At 42.1% G+C, this 12,989-nt stretch overlaps 1 protein-coding gene across 1 annotated transcript in view; it reads left to right on the top strand.

The window, feature by feature from the left end:
* The window catches only part of ldlrad3 (low density lipoprotein receptor class A domain containing 3), a 91,293-nt gene extending 79,536 nt beyond the window's left edge, over window positions 1-11,757 (top strand). Inside the window, exons 5-6 of the mRNA XM_050073753.1 lie at window positions 8,382-8,781; window positions 9,633-11,757. Of these exons, the coding sequence (XP_049929710.1) occupies window positions 8,382-8,781; window positions 9,633-9,837 (605 nt within the window). The 3' untranslated portion in view covers window positions 9,838-11,757. The remainder of the gene's footprint in view (window positions 1-8,381; window positions 8,782-9,632) is intronic.
* The last annotated feature ends 1,232 nt before the right edge of the window (window positions 11,758-12,989 follow it).

The raw sequence follows: 12,989 nt of genomic DNA, 5'->3' as shown, positions 1-12,989 counted from the left end.
CATACAAGCCCACAATGTGTGGGCTTGTATGTGTGTACCAATATTCTGCCTCATCTTGTTCAGTAGCACCTCTCAATGGGTTTCATTTCAGCCAAGAAATATTTTGATACTGCTCACAGGCTGTGCTACAGTATAATGTAAATCTTAGGATTGTATTTGTCTTGAACACATGGGTGCACACAGTTATGTTCTGAGAGACTGTAAATTAGATGTTCTCATAACAACAGTCTCATGATATATGTGATTTGATTATATTTTAATTGACTCATTCAAAAAAGATGCTACTTACATTTTTATGCTCATCACAAGGGAACGAGTATTTACTGGAACTGACAGAAACTGGATTTTCGAGGCAAATGCTGATATCTGAGATGAATAAAGCACAACTATTTTGCTTTATTTTGACCCTTTTAACCTTTACATTTTGTGGTTTAATGACACGTTGAAACAAAAAGTAGATTTTCCAAGCTGTTACCCTGTGTCCCGTAAGCCGCCAGGAACAGCCTTCATGCTTTGAGGCCAATTTTACATAGTGGCCAAACATGGAATTACAATGTACGTGCCCACCACATGATGCCATGGGACCCAAAAATACTTTTTCCCATAGACTTCAATTGTGAATAAGACATCAGTAAATCAGAGGCTACATTTGTTAAACATCACAATTGCCGCCAAATGACTCATTTATCTATCGACTTGATTGATTGATTTGATCTATTCAGTCTGATAACATTTCAAAAGTCAAGAAGAGCCACACAATTAAATCATTTTTATCCCCATTAGTGTTAGCGGAGGGCTAAACGCGAGGGTTAGACGCTCAGCCATGTTTGGCTGCCATGAGTTTCTAGTGTGCTTATTCTGTGGGCCCCACCCTGTGGACAATTGGGGAAATTCATACCGAGGAAATCAAGCTCTTTTGGCTTCATGTACCTGCATAAGAATGAACAGCTGCCCGCCTCGAATGCTGTATCAAGTTCTCTTTATACATCCATGGTTGTTATATGTTTAATATGTGTCAAAAATAATTTTGTAAGTATTTTTATATATCAAAATCAGTCCCTTCTCTTACTGTAGAATGTTAAAATATTTTTGATGACTCAATGTGAACTCAAGAGTCGTATACATAGTCAACTAACCCCGCTCATTATACAAAACTACACTTGACCATCAGCTTGTTAGCTGTTGTAGCTAACAGAATGAAATCATGGGGAGTGTGTGTTTGGATCTTAGTCAGCAGAATGTTTATAAAATCTTTCCGCATCTCACTACAGCTCGATATTTCAGTGTCTTGGCTCAGCCCCGCCTATCCATGAGCAGTCCAGTAAAATCTAAAGGATTTGATTTAAATCCCTCTTGTAACTTTACTGGTTTTGATTAGGAAATTTGTCACACTATATGCTGACGATGAAGATGCTTTAACTTCCATTTCAGCGAAACTGTAAGATGAAGATTTGTACATAGTGGGACATTTACAGTTGAAAGATAAAGTTGTCTGCTTTTTGATGGACCAACTACAGCATGTAACACTGCCATGCTGTTGCTAAATTACCTTGTATTTGGCACTTGTTGTTACTCAAAGGTATACTATGCACGAATTGTCGGTTACTGTTCGCAAACCTGTATCGTCACCAAAATCGAAAGTAAAAAGGCAACGGCAGATTCATTATTTGTCGTTGTGTTTGTGGGGTTTTTTGTGCTATGTCCACAATTTTTGTAGCTTCCTCTTGGAAGCCTGCTGCTTAGCGTCTGGTACCTGGTATTTACATTTTAATAAAGTCCCAAACTCACCTGCATGCTGTGCCCAGGAACATCTCGACCAAGAAGAAAATAAGAAAATACAGGCAGAAGAGTAAAGAGATAAATTCACTGCTGCACACTGCATGTCGCACACTTCTGGGTCATAAGTGATGATTGAGAGGGACTACTTTTGTATGAGTATATACATTGCATCCTGCATACTGCAGTATACCTTTGATGGCCATTACTCCATTACACTCATGCCAATACATCAGTCGGTCTTTAATTTATACCAAGTAAGACCACACTTAGTGAAGCCTGACTTCCTGATAATGACATTACTAGTTTTTAAACTAAAGAAGATGAAAAAAAGGATCCTGACACAGTAAGTGAGGCTCGTTAGTCAGGTTTAGAGAGGAGGAGAGAAACACAAAAAGGGATCCAGGCAAAAAGAGTGCATTCTTAGTACTGAAGGGACACAGCATGGGGTCTGTGTGACTCTGTCTCTTGTAATAGATTTAAGGCTAGTTTGGAGCAGCGTGTGTGGAGTTCAATTTTCTTAGCCTGTGGTAGGGGAGATGAGATGTGTGCGCACGATACTTCAAAAGACACTATATGCTCATGTCTCCTCCCTCTCCCTTTGGACTTGTCCACATCTGTTTCTAGCTCTGTCCTGTTGGAACTCCTCTCCACTGTCCACTGTTGTACTGTCTCTGACCTCTCCATGTACCTATAATTCTCTCCTCTCATGCAGGGCCAGTAAGATTGATGCAGGCAGGAGATAATGAAATGAAAAAAATGTAAAAAAGAGAGTGGTAGACTATTGGAAAGAGAAAAGGCAGTGGAAGAGGGAACCAGGCTGGAGAGCGAAAAGGGAAAAGAAGAGAAAGTGGAGAGAGATTGAAAATCCAGATTCAACATGTTTTTGCTGTTGATAAGCATTCCATTGAGTGCATAATCCAGGCTGAGTGCAGTTGTTGTATATCATAAAAGCAAGGTACATGTCATCTCCATGACAGTAAATTACAAACAAGAGGGGAGCAGAGTGGAATAGCGGATTGCAGAGGAAAAGGAGGGAGGAAAGAAAAGCACAAAGCTGAGGGGGAGGAAGAGGGAGGCATTTGGAGAGAAGCAGGAGGGGGAAACAAAAGGCAGAGGAGTGGTGAAGAGGAGGCTGGAGGGGAGGAGAGGAGAGGGGAGGGGAGGGGAGGGGGAGAGATGTGGGGAGAAGGCACTCTGATGTAATTAAAGTGGCTGAGTTGAGAGGCTGCACCTTGCCCCCCTCCCCAAGCCTCTACATATGGAAGGTTTATGAGTTTATGAATACAGTATAGAAGCACTGTTAGAGGTGCCAATGTCGCCGGGAGAGCTGCAGAGTGAGGTTATTTATGTGGAACACAAGTACATCTATATGCAGCCCATTTTGAACATGCAGCTCCTCTCAGAAATGCTCCAAAACCTGTTTGAGGTTGGGTAGTGCTCAGGCCTTTAGGATGAAAATCCTGGTAATATCCCTTTAATCTCAACCACATACTCATTACAAACTACTAGTATTTGTTATTAATAACCATGTAATAAATGTGTTGGTAGATTAGACTCATATTTTCAGCCGTAGTCATTTTGAAAACAAGGGCAGAATAAGTATTTCAATCATCTATCCATTAGCTTTCAGCTTCCTGTTTCATCTGTTTGTCCATTAGCTTTCACAGCATCTATCTGTACTTTTAGCTATTGCAATCATTGCCATTGGTCATTACCATTACCATTTATTTTACTCTAAGTGAGACCATAATTTATTTACCAAAATGAACAGAACGCTGTATTGAAGAGGACTTGAGACAAGCGACTGAGACTATAAACTCATTAAGAAGATGTTTGCTGAGGTAATAAATCAAGTGAGAAATAGGGTCATTTTCTTCTAGACTTTAAAACAACCCAACTTATTTGTGCAACCAGTGGAGTCGCCCCCTGCTGGCCATTAGAAAGAATGCAGGTTTAAGACACAGGCATTGGCTTCACTTTTCAAAAACCATTTATCCACTACTTAGCTAATTCTTTATTACTTTCATCCAACTATTTCTTACTTTGAGCTGTTTGGACTCCTTTGCTTGCTTGCTTTCTGACTCGTTACCCCCAGACAACTGCAAAAGTACCCTATGGGGTACAGGCGCCCTTGTTTGGGAAATCACTGACCTACTTCAAGCCGTATCCTGACTGATGGCAGGTCCTGTGGCATGTCTTAAGAATTTCAATTTTTGTTATGTCACACGAGACTTTTCTGAAATCGAATGAGCTAAAAGGACATCTTCCTTCACTTTGGCCTTTACCCGTTGTGCGGTCAACAGTGTCGGAGCGGCTTTGCCATTGGTCGACAGCACAAATGTACTTGAGCCTTTCATGTCAAGTTTGACAAGACAAGACAGGAAAGCCTAGAGTGAACTTTGATGTTCAACTTTGATCATGACAGTTCCATCAAACGAATTTGGTACAAAGTAACTCTGTCAGAGATGCTAGCAGGACCAGGCGCTATGAGCACATGGAGTGTGAGGACATGAATCACAAGAGATTTGGGTGACGGAAAAAGTTTGAAAGCCAGTCAAACACAATGAAGTTCATTGATTCGATAAAAAGATTTTAATCATAGTTGTGAGTGAGAGGCTTTTCCCTTTGATGTACCTTAAACTCAACATCTAGCCCTGGCTCTGTTATCAAGGACTTTGATGTGTGAATCCATACTTCATAGAAATGAAATTTCTGCCATCAAAGGACATAAAGTGTGCATGTGTACGGGAGGTACTGACTCTTTTCTTTTGAATCTGAATTACCATTGTTATTGTGAGACCTCCCTCACCTGTCTTTGAATGTGATGATCACACCTTTGTTTGTGCCATAACTACAACTAACAGCTTGAAATTGGCTGAAACACAGAGCACGGAGCTCAATCACACACACAGCGGGGTTGGGGGGGGGGGGCNGGGGGGGGGGGGGGGGGGGGGCAGACACATAGGGCCCTTCTCCTTTAACAGAAAAGACACTTGGTTCAGTCTCTTTTTCTTTCCCTCTGTCTTTTCATCTCCTGTGTGATTTGAAACAGCCTTTCAGGCCTCTATCGCTAATGTACCAAATAGGCTCCCATTGTTAATGTTACAGCATTATGAGTTCCTTTTGTGTGTTTCTCTCTGCTCCCAGAGGACTGCACTGAAACCTGATAGGCAGCATAGGGTGGCAGCGGTGGGATCTCTTTATTTGTGCCTTTTTTTTTTTTTTTACTAGGTAATTATGGAAATAATTCTTCTTTGTTTTGGCCTTTCTCTGCTGAGAGTCCAGTTCATAATTAATTGGTAGCGTGAAAGACTGGCCAATTTTAAATCACAAGGGAGGGGTCGAGGGGGCTTGTTTTATTGGCTGGTGCCTGGTTGGGGCAGCGGGCGGGTGGAGCATCTGAATTAGATTAGATTTAATTAAGGCATGGGGCCCCCGACTACACACTGGTACATAAATAGGCTGTATGCCAGGCTGGTTGTTGTTGGGAATTCAACAGCATGGGTGCACACACACCCTCACACACACACACACACACACACACACACACACACACACTGCTGAAGACTCCCTCAGGCCTTCAAGGTCAGGTAGACTGAGGAAACATGCAGCGTGGTGTCTGGAAGAAAGAGGAAACAAGCTAGAAAAAATCTCTAACGATAGCTTGCCACTTTGTCCACACAAATGCGCTGACAAATACTGAGCTTTGATAGTTTCTCCAACTCCAATTACTTTTTTCTTGAAGGAATAGTTTGCTATTTTGGGAAATACATTTACTCAATTTGTTGCTGAGATTTCGAACCACTCTCTTATCTGTCAGGTACTATGAAGCCAGCAGCTGCTTAGCTTAGTTTAGCAGAAAGATTGTAAGCAGGAGGAAGCAGCTAGCCTCGATCTGTCAGAAGGTAACAGAAGCAGTTTATGAAGCACTAATTAACACAGTATATTTTGTTTGTTTAATGTACAAAACTGAAATATAAAAACAACACACTGCAGTGTTACAGGAGAATATGTGCCAGACTATTTCTTGGAAAGGCACAGTCACTGGATCTGGCCCCCAGGAAGTGCCCCGGGCTTTGAAGGCTTTGAAGACTTTTGAAGTGTAATTTCAACTCTTGAGTCCGTCACGTGATGCAGTTGGGCCCAAAAAGACTTTCCCATAGACTTGTACTGGGAAAGAGACATCTGTAAATCAGTGGATACATTTTTTTGAACATCACAGTCCCCTCGAAAAGAATTTGGTCTGATAACATTTTAGTAAAGTTGCAAAATTAAATGATTTTATTCTCAATCAAGTTAGTGGAGCGCTAGACCAGAAGAAGACGGCGGGAGCTGGTGGACGTCTGTTGTGTGTTCGCTCTATATGGGCCCAATGATGTGGAAGCAGCACCGACCATTCGAGTCATTTCATTTATGCACCACTGTGCAACTTTAATAGGAATGAAAGGGATTCGACCTCCAACGCTGTATACAGGTCTCCTAATACATCCATGCGCCGGATGCAGTAGCTTCCCGTAGTCCCTGCTGGCTGCATGGTAACCTTGGCTACCTTGACAACCTTGGCTAATACCTGTTACCTTTGCTGGATGGGTTTGTTAGGTTTAGTCATGAGGAATGATTTTGGGTAGGGTTATGGTTAGAATGTCGGGTTAAGCACATCAGTCATGCCTCCTCCATTTTAGGGAAAAATGTTGCCTCCAGGAAGTCACTTGCTCAGTCAAGAAACTGTCTGGCTCATAACCCAGATGAAGGTGAAACCTCAACTTGTCTGTGTTTGTTTTTGTACAGACTGAACAAACAGAGCTAGCTTAGCTGTTTCCTCCTGTCCTGGTTACAGTCTGAAAGCTAAGCTAACCTAGTCTGCTGCTAGCTGTAGCTCCATATCTCACTTCCTGTAAGAGTACTTGAATTTCCCAAAATGTGGAACTATTCCTTTAAGCATACACTGTGACCTCTATCAATGCATGATTTGAACTCCAGCATATTTAAACAGTCTATTACATAATCCACTTGGAATAAGAGAGTGGATTTCCCTTTCATAGGCATTTTAGCCACTGTAGCTTTGTGAACCAGACCTGTAACTCGCCATAGCGGGGTCTCACTGGTTGACTTTTTGTGGAGCTCTGCACGTTTCCTTTAATTCTCTGAGGCCCTGTAGCTCTAGCTTGTACATGTGTGGGGAATCTCTACCCTGTGTTAAACGCAATATCCCCCAAGAGCCTGTAAGTCTATATAAGCCTGGAATACTTCAAAAAGCTGCAAAAAGGTTTGCCTGCTTTGCAGTTTCAGGGGATCTAATCCTTACAGATGGAGGCTTTTTCGGACTATTGATTGAACCTGGAGATACAGTATCTCACCATGGTCACTTCCTGCCAAGCTCTCTGGGCAGTTTCCTCAACTGTGGCTAGTGGACAGACACGTGAGTCATTTTAATTGGATATTAGGCGTTAATACGCACTGTCTGTAAAGCAGCAACAGAGAAACCTCGAACACAGAGCATAGAAAGTATTCCAACGGGTGTTTTGAACTTTTTAGGACGCGCATGGAGGTTTGATGTTTACAGCCCCCTGAGGCATTAGTGTAATTTGAACTGAAACAGCAAGTGTAAAATACTTTTATGTAGCTCATTCCTCATTAGCACAGCCTTACTGCGGCTCCATAATAAATAGGATTCCTTCCACTCTCCCTCCCTCGCTCCTCAGTTCAACAGTACTGTCTGCCGGTAAGCAGCAGAAACACCATTTACATGAGCCTCACCCCGAGTGCCTGATTGAAATTCTCACACTGTAATATCAGTCAGCGGAAATGTTTAAGTGCTATTCCCTCATCCCATCTGGAATAATAAGCTGCAGTGCTCTCTGGCATTACCGTACTCCCTTTCCTCATTTCAGGCAGCGAGTTGGCTGCTCTTCGTTTCTTACCACTGGCCACAGCTCTCATCGCGAGCGTTAAGTTCCCTGGACTCCAAGGTAGTTTGCAGACTCCCCCTTTTCTCTGCGACAAACATGGTAATCTGTGACGGCCCCTGGTGTTCTTCTGCCTCCTCTCATCTTCAGTGCTGAGCAACTCAAGGCGGGCTCTATCTGAAACTGCTGTGAGCTGTTTTGTCCTCACAAAGAATGATTTAGCCTCTCTGTTCTTCCTCTTTCTTCATCATAAAGAGTGAGGTCCCTACTCGTGAACTGTGAGCTCAGAACTAGCCTCTGCCCTGCACACGATGCTCCATTTGTTCTCCTCGTCTCTGCAAGCTCTCGGGGAGAGTCTGACTGCCGTTATGCTTATTATGTAGCGCTCTCATCTCCAAGAGAGGCTGCCTCTATCGAATCACACAGAACACATTTCAGAATGAACCTGAAAACAATTTACTGCTTGAGATTCATGCCTGTCTCCCTCACTCCCCTCTCCGTTCCCCTAGCTCTGCAACTCCACCACTTATCCTCCTGTTTCCTCAACCACCTATTCCCTTAAATTGTTTTCCCCTCCATCCTTATTTCCTCCATGCCCTCTTTGTCTCCCTTGCCACCACTTATCCTCCCTTTTCCCCAACGTCCTACATCATGCATCCTCAATTTATTCTTCATTCCCTCCCTTCTCACCCACAGAGGCTCCGGGGCAGGACTTTGTGACACTGGACTATCGTCTGCGCTACTACCCCAGCATCACCTACGCTGTCATCGGCAGCGCCATTATCTTTGTCCTGGTGGTGGCGTTGCTGGCCTTGGTGCTCCATCACCAGAGGAAGCGGAGCGTCCTGCTGCCCAGAGGCGTACGAGGGAGCTCGCACCACCACCACCACCAGCCCCTGCTGCTGTCCCGTCTGGTCATTTTGGACCGGGGCCACATCCATCAGGGAGGTCCAGGTCTGTCCCCCGGCTCGCCCGCCACAGCGGGCCAGTACAGCTCAACTCCTCAGGCGCTGCAGCTGCTGTCCGGGACCCTTTATCCCTCCGGACTCTCCATGGACTCACCTCCATCATACTCACAAGCTGTTCTGGATGTCAGGTGAAAGGAGTAATGCTTCTAACAGCAGCATGGAAGTTTATTATCTTTTGTCCCTATCCATAAAGCTCACTTTGCACTGTGAGCCAATAAGGAGGAGTAGTGTTGCTTAAAGTCGCCTCTCCAGCAAAATATAATCCAATTTACTGTATAATTTAATACAACATAATAAATCTAATTTAATTTTCTTGTAAACTAATTTTTGTGATGCAGTCAATTTTCATACACACAGACTAAATCTGTTGTAAAGGATGCTATCACAAATATCTGGCAGCCTGTCCCTGCGGTGCTTTTATGTTGTTTTTAATGCACAATCAATTAACCCTCTAATCTGCTGGGTACTCATTTACCATTATATAATATTTATTTCATTACATAGAATAAATGAGTGTACGGAGGATTGTTGCTGTTTAAAAAACTGATCATAAATTATTACGATAAACACAGAAAGATAGATGTAGAGAGTGGTATTCTGATTATAAACATCACCTTTTTGCTGTTAACAGATTCACAGTGATTCATTTTATGATCATTATGTGCAGCCTTCTTTTCCATTAAGTCAAAATAAATTGCAAAGACAATCATAACCTTGGCGGAAAAGAAGCAAATTAGTAACACTCACACATGGAAAGAGACTAAATGTAACAAAAAGTAAATCAGTCAAGCAAAATCTTAATGACAGCTTCTTACATGATGACTTTATTTTCTCAGAAAGCGCTGTAGTGTACATCCTGAATCTGCGCTCGCTGCTACTCCCAGTCAAAAACACTCATTGCACAGTCCTTATGTAATAGCTCAAGGCCCTGACATCACATTCTTCCTCTATGTCTCTTCTGTTTTTCCTTTCCCCCTAGCCGGCCTCCCTGGTTTGATCTCCCTCCTCCCCCGTACCTCTCAGATGGGGAGCTTCCATCAGAGGGCGAGCTGCCTCAGTACGATGGCCCACAAGACCCTTTGAGTCACCCTATGGCGCAGCCCCCTGCACCCTCCACACCCAGAACTGTGGCCTCGGGCACGCAGCCCAGCTCAAGCTCCAGAGAGGAGTCGGACCAGCTGTAGCCTCTGCCTTGGTAGTTAGAACTCAGAGACTGCAGGGCTGAAGGGCCAGGCTGCAGGGCCACGTGAGGCCAGGACAGTCCACAGCAAAGACAAGGACTAAGGCTGTAGACTCGGTGTCCTAAAGTTGCTGCCTACACACTGGCCTGCTGAGGCACTGGACTGAGACGAGCTCATCCTGCTAGACTGATCTTGTATGCTGGCTCCCCCTGCTGGGGTCATCACTGCACTACAGCTTAATCAGTTATTCATTCATTGGTTCAGTTGTGCTCCCCTTGAAAAAATACTGTGTACGATACCTAACAGCGACCACGACCTGCATCTCCAAAGGAGCAGGAGTTAAACTGCCATCCATAAACATATCATACATGGTAACAGCAACATCTGGCACCTGAAATGGTCACTGTGTTACAGTATAATCATGACACAGTGGTGTTACTCTCTTTGGTGTCACACACTTACTTCACATTTCACATCTACAGTGTTTTCCACAGAGGGGTTTATAATAGATTTTTATTATTATGTTCAATTTGTAAAATACCTGAACGCTAGATAAAATCTGTACTATGGAAAATGACTTCTACATATGATGACTTACTGTGCTTAGGTAACTTTTTGCTAGCAGTGACATGTTGATGCCTTATTCTTATTGAAGGTGGTACACTTTTAAGAGTAATTGAAAATGAAGACGATACAGTAGTGTTGTGTAATTTTTAACAGCTTAACAGAAACATATTCAGTTGTGAAATACAGAATAAGCTCAATCAGAGGTATTCAAAAAGTTTAATCTGTTTTTTTTTTTCAGTGTTGTGTGAACAGTGACAGAAACATTTTGTAACTTCTGTAGTGGTACTTATTAAAGCTGAACCCATACTAGAGAAATTTTTTGCGCTGAGTTGTTGAGAACAATGTACTTTCTAGACGAGCAGTGGAGGTCTAAAAATATGAAGAGGACCATTGAGTTTTTTAAATAATGATGAGCATAAATTCAATATATTGTGAGTTTCATAAATCATTCCTCTAAGCAAAAGAATCATCTGTTCGCAAAGAAAACTTTTTATTACATTTCTGTTTGAAGACCAATAATGTTTTTATGTAGACACACAAAAAAGAAAATGTAATGATTTTGTTGAGGCCTTATTGTGCGCCAGTTTGGCCCTTAGTGCCTTTATATATGACATGTTTGTGGGCACAAATCGCCTTTGTAGAATCTGTAAAATCAGCAGCTCACGACAAAATACATTTAAGAATTTCATGTCTTCGATCAGCTTGTTCACATTTTAGACTTTTTTAAAAATGTATATAACTGTGTCATTCTGGAAAATCATTCTCAGTAGTATTAGTGCCTGATGAAATCCATATCTGAAGGATCTGTGTTTATAAGTGTACTATTGTCTTTTAACCTTTGTGTGTTCATTTCAAAGTGGTTTGTTCAACACTGTACATAGGAGACAGAGGAAGTAAAGAGGTCTATTTAAAAGTCGTGTTTAAAGCGAGAGATGAATGTGTAAATGTAGTCGTGCTTCACGTCTTTCTTTTTCCTCCAGAGCTGGCCGTGATAAAGCAGGCACAAGAAAAACAATCAAACCAAAGATAATCATTGTTAACCTTAACCCAAGGATATTACCCTCCAAAGGAATGATTACGTGTCACAAGTGTTTGTACCTTTATTATTAAACTGTGCAAAGATTTATCGAGTAAAACAGAATTCATGTCATTTGCTGTAAAACTGGAAAACATTTCTCAGGATAAAATTTATACCAGTCTGTCTGTTTTGTTGTTTATATCTCTCAGCTGTGTTTAAAGTAATGGCAAATTCCTTTTTTTTTCCAGATTTGATCTCATGAGGTTTTGTGACATTTCCCATCATGATCTTTTTATCCCTTGTATTCTGTACATTGAAAGTAATATAAAATTCTGACTCAGATCGTGTGTGTATGAGTCTTCCTGGAGATCTGATATTACATTTTCTCAGCAACTTAATATATTGTCAGAATGTGTTTATTGCAAAGTCTGGAGAATTACCGCCAGCCTGCGCCCCAGACAGAGAAACCTCAGATCAGACATCCCCAAATAATAAAGATTTAGTGGCAAGGAATGACATCTGAGTCTACACTGTGGGTGGAGAGAGGGAAACAGTCTGTTGTGGACGCAATCAGATCTCACTCTGAAGAGAAAGTATACCACAATGGACAAGTGCTCAATTAAAAGAATGCTTCACCTGCAAAATGACCATTTGTATATCAATTACTCACTAAGTGTTACCTTGTCACCACCTTGTTTGTCAGTGAAGAATACAAAAATAAGTAAACAGTGGCCATACTTAACAGCAAAACTATGTCAAAACACCATTTCACAAACGCTCACACAACTCGGTCTATTCAATAATTCCCAAACACGTGGATTTTTGCTAAAACGGGGAGTGTGTCTGGACACACGCATGCATTAACTCAAGTGGACCTCATGCACACACATGCTCTTAAGTTGTGTTGACGCTACAAGCAACACAGGTACAGGCTACAAGTCATTCTCACTTGAAGCTGCTGACATGAAGCTACAAACTGATACCCAACACTTGTCGCTGTGGACAGGCGTAACAAGCTACAAATCACAGCTGAGCTGGCCTCAACTATTTTTAGCACTCCAATGACGCAGTGAAGCATCAACCAATGATATGGTGTGTTTCTAGCTGTGGTACTGTGTTATTTAGCTTAGTTAGCTGATGCTATGCTAGCTTTTTGATCTATTTATTGATCAAAAGTAAAGGTATCTTTTTGCCCAAATACAAACTTGAAATGACGTTCAGTCGAGGGGCTTTGTGGCACATAGCAGACACACGTGATGATATGACAATGTGACAACACTGAGCTCTTGAGCAACACTTCAATGTCGACTCAGCAATAATGTATTTGGCCATGCTGTTGCATTGTCTTTCGTAATGTGAACACTGCAAAAACGCACGACTCGTCAGCGGATGTGTAACGTTTTTAACAGAAATGCATGTTTTTGGGAAGTTCTGAGCATACAACTGGATAAATGAGACTTGGATTATACTGCATGAGTTGTGTGAGAGTTTGTAAACAGATGTTTTAATATAGTTCTGCTGTTGTTAAATGTGGACCCCAATGACTTCAGTTCATAAAGAATAAGTCTCT

This window comes from Epinephelus moara, chromosome 20 (assembly GCF_006386435.1).
Source record: "Epinephelus moara isolate mb chromosome 20, YSFRI_EMoa_1.0, whole genome shotgun sequence".
NCBI lineage: Eukaryota > Metazoa > Chordata > Actinopteri > Perciformes > Serranidae > Epinephelus > Epinephelus moara.
Note: the sequence above shows the minus strand (reverse complement) of the source record. Positions and strands in the feature narration are given on the sequence as shown.